This window comes from Astatotilapia calliptera, chromosome 11 (assembly GCF_900246225.1).
Source record: "Astatotilapia calliptera chromosome 11, fAstCal1.2, whole genome shotgun sequence".
Taxonomy (NCBI): domain Eukaryota; kingdom Metazoa; phylum Chordata; class Actinopteri; order Cichliformes; family Cichlidae; genus Astatotilapia; species Astatotilapia calliptera.
In genome coordinates this window covers 27,981,877-27,991,282 of record NC_039312.1, presented here as the reverse complement: position 1 = coordinate 27,991,282, position 9,406 = coordinate 27,981,877, and the positions used below count along the sequence as shown (strand labels likewise).

General features: G+C 39.4%; 1 protein-coding gene across 2 annotated transcripts; it reads left to right on the top strand.

Annotated features, from left to right (window-relative positions):
* The first annotated feature begins 2,238 nt into the window (after positions 1 to 2,238).
* On the top strand, positions 2,239 to 9,263 carry ccne2 (cyclin E2). Of its 2 annotated transcripts, none has more exons than XM_026185941.1 (12): positions 2,239 to 2,311; positions 3,810 to 3,849; positions 4,472 to 4,538; positions 4,648 to 4,701; positions 5,482 to 5,624; positions 5,930 to 6,065; positions 6,153 to 6,299; positions 6,408 to 6,503; positions 6,603 to 6,737; positions 6,884 to 6,995; positions 7,129 to 7,286; positions 9,011 to 9,263. In XM_026185941.1, exons 2-12 carry the CDS (start codon positions 3,836 to 3,838, stop codon positions 9,122 to 9,124), a joined length of 1,176 nt encoding a protein of 391 aa, XP_026041726.1. In that variant the 5' UTR covers positions 2,239 to 2,311; positions 3,810 to 3,835; the 3' UTR covers positions 9,125 to 9,263. The 2 variants fall into 2 exon arrangements, with proteins under 2 accessions (XP_026041726.1, XP_026041727.1); XM_026185942.1 differs by lacking the exon at positions 2,239 to 2,311 and adding an exon at positions 2,916 to 3,096.
* The last annotated feature ends 143 nt before the right edge of the window (positions 9,264 to 9,406 follow it).

Genomic DNA, 9,406 nt, shown 5'->3' with positions numbered 1-9,406 from the left:
GAGCAAAGAAAAAAAGAGTGCATTTTTTAAAGTAGCTCTATTTTCTGTTGTCTACATCGTAGAGAGTAACTTTAATGCCGCACCTAAAAAGGGAAATGAGTACAGTCAAAGGTTAAAGTGGATTCATCAGGTGGAGGAACCCTTACATTGGTTGTAGTGGCTCAGTGTGGAGAAAAGACTCAAAGCTCACAATAGTTTTGATTGTGAGCTTTAGTAGATTTTCTTAGTGTACAGACTGTGATCAGCTGATCCGCTGCTCCTGCTCTGAGGTTTACTGCTTGTTACAGGGCAGCCTTTTGTGGCTGGATTTACAATGAGGCAGACCAAGACAAGTATAGTGGAACAAGGGGTATTTCTTTATCAGACAGCTCTCCTCACCAAACAGTCCACCCATCTAATGGCAACTAGCAGCCTTAAGTACTTTCAGCTGTTGCAGGCTAAACCATTATTCTATTAACAGGTGAGTTCTCAAACCCAACCTTCCACCACATTATACAATAAATCAACTCAAATAAATAAATATCTAAATACATTTTTCATTTTCATATGAATACATATTTTACACTTTATCCTTACACCAAACCCATTATTATAAAAACGCCACACTCTCTTAACCCATGGCCTCTCCCGGAACCTTTAAATGGTGTCTGGACCCCCAAGGAAACATTTGCCCAAACACCCTGAACAGGACACAAGAAAGAAAGGTGAGTAATTGTGTCTTACAGTTGCTTCTTTGCACCACCTTTATTTCTAGATTTTCACACACACTTGCATTAGTTATCCTTACTGGTAAACCTTATTTGCTCTCAATCACAACCTTTCCTTTTCACAGACAACCACCACATTTCTTGACGAGGAGCAGCTGTCCAGGACCTGGAACAAAGGCTACCAACTGATTTTAAAATACACAATAAATATTCAATGAATAATTAAACTTTGTATGCAAATGTTCTTCCTCTGCAAATCTATGCTTAAAGTACGATGCTAAATAAAGTGCTAGATAAGGTGCTCCTAAAATGCTGAAAATAACAATGAAATAACTTCTTAACGTACAAATTACAACAACAAAGAAAACAAAGAATATGTACAAAAAATACTATTCCCTTAAAAGTAAATACTGCCTGGAGAGGAAGCTGCCTTTCCGGAGGGTTGTGCTCTCAAAGTGCTTGTTGTTTTGCAACAGTTTTGTGTATTTACAGCCATTTTGTGTCTACTTATGGTTATTTAATGTCTCTCTGTTGTTCTTGTAAGACTCTTTTGAGCCCTTTGTAATGTTGTGATTTTTAGGAGTCTCTGTAGTAGTTGACTGTGTATTGGCAGCTGTTTTATGCCTCTCAGTGATCTTTTTGATCCACTTTGGTGTTTTACATATCTATATTCCCATATTATCTCTTTGTCTCTGACTTATTTGTAGTTGCTTTTTAAAAAAAATCTATTTATGAGGTTTATATTAGCATTTTTTTTACTGATGGCATTCTTAATTATTTGGCTCTTTGTTTTTGAGTATTTGTCTGGGTTTTTTGTTTTGGTTTTTTTTACTCCACTTTATTGTTGTTAGGAATCTCTGTAGTGGCTTGGTGCCTTTTTTGTCAGTTTTATTTTCTCGTTACTGGTTGGTAATCTCAAGTTATTTTATTTACTTTCTTATAACTGCTGCTCTGCTATTGTTTCGTGAAGTAATTATAATTGTTGTAGTTAAAAGTTGGAAGTAGCAGCAGCTTTTCAGCACTTCTTTTTGACAGCAGATGCACGTGGTCCTCTGTTTACATTCTGCAGAAGGAGCACGCGGCTGCAGCTGCTCGCCTTCTCATTGGCTCTACGTCATGGAGCTCCCTCCCACAGGCGGGACTCGGATGCGGAAGGAGTTTCGATGCCGCGTAAAAAAGCGAAAATAACTCCACGGATTGAAATAATTACCACCAATATCTATTGCTAGTATACTCAAGGGTGTCTACGGAATCGTTAAAGTTTAACCGGAATGTACAGAAAGTGGTGTTTACTGCATAATTCATACTTCAGCTCGGTGTCCCTTAGAAATGAACGGAGGCTCCAGACAAACTGGAAGCACAGCCGGTTTACCTCCGTCCTGAGCCTGTCAATAAGCTGTTTTATCGCGGTCGAAGTTATAACAACCCGATTAGAACCGTCCAGTTTAGCCGGTTTGTACAAATCTCAATTCGTATTTAAACGTTTAGCGCGTTTCTGTGAAACCGGGAACGCGCATGCGCACTGGCAGGAGGCAGGCAGATGCGGATATAAGGATTGGCGCCGGCGCCACAGCTGATGTACTCATTCATTCTTCACTAAGGAGGTAAGAGCACCGACTCGGAGACTTCAGCTATATGAATATTTATAGTTTAATATTTTATGCCTCGAAGCTGCTTAACCTTTCCTGCGGTTTTCATCTTAGGTTTCGTATTTAAGTCGTCGTTATTGGCGCAAAAAGGATTCAAATGCGGACTAAAGCGGGGACTGCTTTCTTGTGTTCTTGTTTACTTGTTTTTTTAACTGCCCGGGCATTGTTTCCACCTCTGATGTAGTCTGTTCTACTTTAGTTGGCTCTTACATGTCGTGCCAGATGTGTATTTAGAGAGAATTTGGCCTTTTGGTGGAGATTCTGTTAAAATACTGAGGCGTGTAGCTTTAAAACTTTGTACAAAATTACGTCCTCACGTTGTCTTTGTCATTTGTGCACGTTTCCTTAAACCAAGCATTTATCAATGCGTTTGCATGCAAAAGCTGTAGATGCCCAGTTTAAGTACACATCGGGGTTAGCTGGTTATTGTTGACCTAGTTAGGAGTTACCGAGCTAAGTTTGCTAATTACAGTAGCTCCCCTCTGTATCTTTGGCCTGAGGTCGGTCTCAGTTTCTCTTACTTTGTAGCGCTTAAAAATCCTCTTGTTGACAAATGTGCTTCATAAGGGTTTGTTTTAGGTGCCCAGGTGGCTTTAAATTATATATCGTTTATGTTAAGCGGTCTTTTTGGCTATTTTAACCCGGCAGGCTTGGAGCAGTTTCGGGGAGGTAGGGCTCAAATCCTCCCGCTTCTACGCTGCGGAAATTGGCGCGTCTTTGAGTTTCAACCCCGAATTAAAGTTAGTATTTTGTCGATTTCACTCATTCTAAATACACCAAAGATGTTTGGAGATGTATATTGTGACGCTGAAAGTGGTAAATTTGATATGAATTGCGGGATTTCTCCGCTTTTTTTGTTCAAAATCGAGGGAAAAACCAGCCCCCCTCTTTTCTGGCTGCAGATACCACACTAGCTTACAGGTCCTGCCTGGCTGCTTTGGCTCTGTATTTATCACGTTTTTAATCAGTTTTACCTTTTTACTCTGAAATGAGACACTTGGTAGTCCTTATATGCAGTCTGTCGGCATTGTTAATTCCCCGTTCTCGGTTTTTATCGAATCTCCGTGGCTCCTAAAATGGTGGCCACAAGCTAACACTGCATATGTTATTATAAGCTAACCATCACTTGTAAGCAGGTTAGAAGTAATCCTACAAAGGGATGTCTTATTATATCTGAGGTTGTTGAGCGTATTAGGATCCAGCTGTGGATCATTCACTTTTAAACGGTTTTTTTGGTTGTATATGATCCTATAGCATTAAACCAGATGCCTAGTTGCATTGGGGAGGCATTTTCTTCAGAAAGGGCCCACTTAACTCTTGGAAACTTCCACGAGAATTTGAATTATTTTTCCCAAGTGTTTTTTATTTATTTATATTTTTTCATTTTTTTTAATATCTCTGTTCACAGTGTTAATATTGAATTTAATGTAATCTCTCCTTTTCTTCTTTACAGCGGAGCCATACAATACAGTCAGCACCATGTCCAGGCGCAGGTGAGCACCTCTTGGTGATTGTTCTGAAACTGGGGGCCCGGAGGTGAAGTGGAGCCACTACCCTACAGCAAAGCTATAGGAGCTCCTCAGAGATCAAACTCCAGATGTTTATACATCAGGAGACTTTAATGACACCATTGTTCAAATTAAGCAGAGATGAGTGACTGGAGGTGAAAACTAATAGATGTTTGTACAGTTAGATTGGATCACATTGTCTGTTCACTGTTGCTTTTAGTGTTTTGATTGCTGAAAGGCATAGTCTGTTGTAAATGTGATTAGGTTTTAGAGCCTACAGCGATGTCATACATTTTTGTACTTGTCACCAGTTCACAATCACATGTAGTAAGATAAGATGGCCAGTCGCTCAAATGTAAAAACTTTAAATCCATCAAGCTGTAATCACCCCTTTCTTTAAATGGGCGAAACTCCTAATACAGTTGCCTTGCTGATTGCTTTTGTCACTGTGGCCCAGTCATTATTTCCATCAATACTGGTGTTTAAGTTGATCACCAATATTTATTTTTTTTAAAAGTTGGCTCTAATTGCAGATTAATTCGATTAATATTTCAGTGAGCAAGAGGCAGATTCTTATTTGACCATTCTTATTTAATTTTAATTTCAGTGATCGCATCACTCTTCAAGCCAGAGATCCAAATAGCACCGTCACGCTGAGGAAAAGAAAGACTGAGGTTTGTTTCTGTTACTAGCTGCAATCCTGTGTTTCAGTTTATCAGTGTTTGTCTCAGCTTTGTCTTGTTTTTAGCTCAAAGACACATGTTTCTGTCTTTTCTTGTTTAGTGTTCTAAGAAGAAACTACAACCCGCTGCCAAGAAACAAAGCTATGAAATACAAGTTAGTACTGCCCAAATGATATTGATGCTTAATGACTGTGTTTGTTACTGATAAGAGCTCAGCCCAGTGTGTCTCTGTTGTTACTTGTTTATCTGTCTGACTAACGTGTGTGTGTGTGTGCCCAACTTTTTTTTTTTTTTTTTTTTTTTTTTATAAGGAAATTAATTTAATTTCCACCATTTACTACATAGTAAAGCTTTATAGTAAATGGTCTCTGTATTTATAGATAGAATGGGTGCCTGTAGTCGAAAATGGGCTGTGTTTGCATTGGTTCCTTTTTATTTAATTAAAATATTTTATTTAACTATTTTCTCTCATGACTTGATACATGGTCCTAAGTGACTTATTTCTAGCAGATTTGTATCTGGATAAGATCATATTATAGGAGTAGGTGAAAAGGTTTCAGTAGTAAATTTCTAGTCGTAGCCATGCACTACCTTTTATTCAACAGCAGGTGTCGCTGTTTAGCATGATATGAAACTGAACTTCACAGTGGTGGTGTAACGTAGAGTCCTGCTGTAGATGAGATGACACTTGGTATGTAGGCAGTGTCAAAAATGACAGAAATGCAGCCACCGATTCCACAGAAAATCATACATTTTGCAAATTTAACATTGTGACTAGGTGAAGTCACAATGTTGAGTAACTTTGATTTGTTCAGAGCAATGGGATGTGCCAGATTAATCCCTTTTAGTATGTTAATACATCTGCTTGACCAACAGTCAGGTCTGGGAGTTTCCGTCTCCTCTTTTAAATTCAAGTTTTATTCTTTCTTTCCAGAAGTGTTGGTCAGAGGATGGAGCGTCTCCATGCATTCTCATAGAAACTCCCCACAAAGAGCTAAAACCAGCAAACCCGTCCAACTTCAAACAATACACATTCAAGAACCTCTTCATCAAGGCTTCGCCCATTCCTCATCTCAGGTAAGTGTAGCTTTTACACCTCAATAGGGAGGTCGTAGCGCAACACTTAATACTCCACAGCGCTATTGTTGTTGGAGATGTTGCTCCACCCCACCTGGTATTTAGGGTTCAAGGCCCTCAATTACAGTCAAAGTCACTTTGCAAGTAAAAATCAAGTTTCAGATGTATCCTGTTACTTGCTTTGTCTGCAGAACTCGTTAATTCACCTCTCTGATTTTGTCCAGTCTGTAGTCAGTTGTTAGCATCACTGTTGCATGTACTTATTGACCAGCATAAATGGTTAAAACTTGCCGTTTCTCTTCCAGTTGGGCTAGTTCGGACGATGTGTGGATCAAAATGCTTAACAAGGAGCTGAAGTACGTTCATGACAAGAGCTACCTGGAGCGGCATCCTAAACTGCAGCCCAAGATGAGGGCAATTCTCCTGGACTGGCTGCTTGAGGTGAGCGTGAAAATCTTTAATGTGCAGAAATTCGACTGTTCTGGTTTTGGACAAAGACTCAGCCTTTATGTCCGATTGCCTCGGCAGGTGAGTGAGGTGTACAGCCTTCACAGACAGACAGCGTACCTTGCCCAGGACTACTTTGACCGCTTCATGCTCACTCAGGAGAATATCAACAAAGACTACCTGCAACTCATCGGCATCACGGCGCTCTTCATAGCCTCCAAGATAGAGGTGAGTGTCTTAATTCTTATAGAGTCAGATATTTCTGATAGTCAAACCTCTGTTTGTGCTGATGACGTTTAATCTCAATAACCAACTTTGCCCCTTCTTTCTCATCAGGAAATCTACCCTCCTAAAACCTACGAGTTTGCCTATGTCACAGACGGTGCCTGCGACCAGTGGGACATCCAGCGCACAGAGCTTCACATATTAAAGGTACGCAAACTTATCTACTTCACTTTCTAATCTAATCTTGTAATATTGAGTGGTAGCAATCAAAGTTTCTGTGTTGACCTCCGTGTTGCTGTCCCATAGGCGTTAGACTGGAACCTTTGTCCTGAGACCCCCATCTCCTGGTTGAAGCTATACACTCAGGTTGAAGCCCAGAAAAATGGAGTGAACTTCCTGGAGCCGCAGTTCTCCCAGGAAACCTACATCCAGATCACACAGGTACTTTCAACGGCTGCTACATTTATTTAAATCCTCTTTTTCTGTTTATCCTTGTTTATTCATCTGTTTGAATTTAAAAAAAAAAAAAAATGATGCAAACACTTTCTGATTCAGTATTATACTGATCTTTGACCTGCATGTTGCAGCTGTTGGACTTGTGTATGATGGACATCACCGCGCTCGACTATAACTACAGCGTTCTTGCCGCAGCTGCCTTCTGCCACTTTTCCACCTTTGACGTTGTTCATAAAGTCTCAGGTGAGTTTCCCCATTCACATAATCAGATTTAATTTCTTTTTTTTTTTTTTTTTTTTTTTTTTTGCTCTATTTGTTGGTGGGATTCTTTGTTTTATAACTTCACTCACAATCGTTAACTTGTTTTTTGTCTCAGGTCTCACATGGGATAGTGTGTCTCAGTGTTATCAGTGGATGACTCCCTTCATGGAAACACTGCGATCTGAACCCAAACCTCAGCTCAAGAACTTCCCAAAAGTCAGAGCAGATGACAGACACAATATCCAGACACACGTGGCCTATCTGAACCTACTGGTAAGAAAAAGTAGACAGAAAACTAAGAATCTGAAATGCAAGATTAGTATCACTGTAAAGTAATACACAATTTTGAATGTTTTTAAAAGGGTTAGAAAGTGTAGTTAAATATCTATATAGACGCCTCCTTGCAAGAGCTTAGAGCAATGCATGCCTATATATAAGTCTATATAATTAAAAGAGTTGTTAATTCTTTGGCTTAAATTTCACATATTTGTACAGAACCGGTGGAGGACTCGAGCCCAAAAAGGGAAAGAAAGAATATAACTGAGGCCACTTAAATTGTTTTACCACAGTGTAACACTTATTGTTATTGTCGCTGGAAAAGTAAGGCACCCATATCAGGCTTTTACCTGGTAAAAATGGTACTCGGGTTTTTAAAAACTTGCCTGATCATTCAGGGTCTACTTGGTATAAACTGGCAAATTTGATCATTAGGGAAACTGCTTAATCCGGCTACATGTGTTCATCCATCAATGACATGAAAGCTTTGAAATTTGATTTTATGACTGACTGGACAGTAGGGCTTAATTAATCGGACAGTAGGGCTTAATTAATTAATTAATCGTTAGAAAATCACGATCTCAATTCATACTTATGTGCGATCTCATTTCCAAATGACAACTATGTTTAAAAAAAAAAAAGACTATTGTACCGCATTTTGATCCGGGACATAATCTGCATGAAAACAAGCGCTCACTCTTCCTACTCAGCAAATGAGTATACCACGTGATACAGAAGCCAGCTGGCTGCTAAAATTGGCAGGGGGGAAAAAAACAACGGAGAGCACGGAGAGATGAGGAGAAAGTGACAGGAGAAAATCCGTCCCAGTCAACCACCCAACCATCAATAACGGGAACCTTATACAGCGCTTCCCCATACCTGTCGAACTCCTGCAGGCACAAAGAAATTACGGAGGCTATCACTTATCGCCTGGCTAAAGATATGGCTCCCATCAACACTGTGCAAAACGAGGGATTTAGGAAAACGATCGCCCTAGACAAACGCTACACAGTGCCGTCCCGCAACTATTTTTCTATTGTCGCACTACCTGCTCTATACACGCAGTATCGAGCAACGGTGGAGACGGAATTGCAAGCAGTACAACATTTTGCGGCAACGACAAAATATGAGACATTTATTGTTTTTATGTTCGGTCTCAACTGTTACAAAGTTGATGTGCAATAAATATTTATCTTGGAAAAGAAAATCATGAGAGAATCGTGATCTCAATTTTTAAGCAAAAAAAAAAAAAAAAATCATGATTCTCATTTTATGCAAAATTGTGCAGCCCTACTGGACAGATTTTTGTCCTTTTTTTTTTTTTTTGGTTAACCTCCTAAGACCCGAACTCTTCCACGGCATGCATTTTAAATTTCTCTTTGATATTTGGTCACATTGGGGCACGATCAATGTAAAAACAAAGAATTACCAGATTTTTATTATTTTTTTTATTTATTTATTTATTTTTTTTAAAAACCTGATTTTTGTTTATAAGAAAAATAAGAGCCACATCTGAGGATATTCGTTTAAAATTTTGATAGAACAGTAGCAGTATAATGTCCTCGTAAGTGGATATCGGGCCCTTGAAGAGCAAAAATTGAGTATTTTGGTCTAAATAACCCAAAATGTGATGTCCACATATGTGGACGCCAGGTCCTAGGAGCTTAAAGTATATGATAAAGTGATTTTAATTACTAACATGGAACTGTTTCTTCCTGCAGAGAATGGCTCAGGAGTGTATGATCTCTGAGAGTAACGCCGGTCAGCTATCGCCTGTTGCCGCGGGACCAATTCTGACACCACCCAGCAGCACAGAGAAGCCACCCAATCCCTGACCAGGACAAAACCAGAGAGACGTGCTACCTCTCCTTAGTCCGATAGGAGCCACTTGCTGAATGATGCACAATTTTGGGCAAACTGACCTCATGTAGCTTGTGTGTGTGCGTGTGTTGTTGGGTCTGTTTGTGTGTTGTGTGTGTGTTTTTTTTTTTTTTTTTTTTTTTTTTTTTTTTTTTTTTTTGTTTTTGTTTTAAACACTAAGATCAGACTTTTAGTAGCCATGGTGATGAATTGACAATGTTCAGCTGTAAAATATTGGGATTTGTCCCTGTTGACAA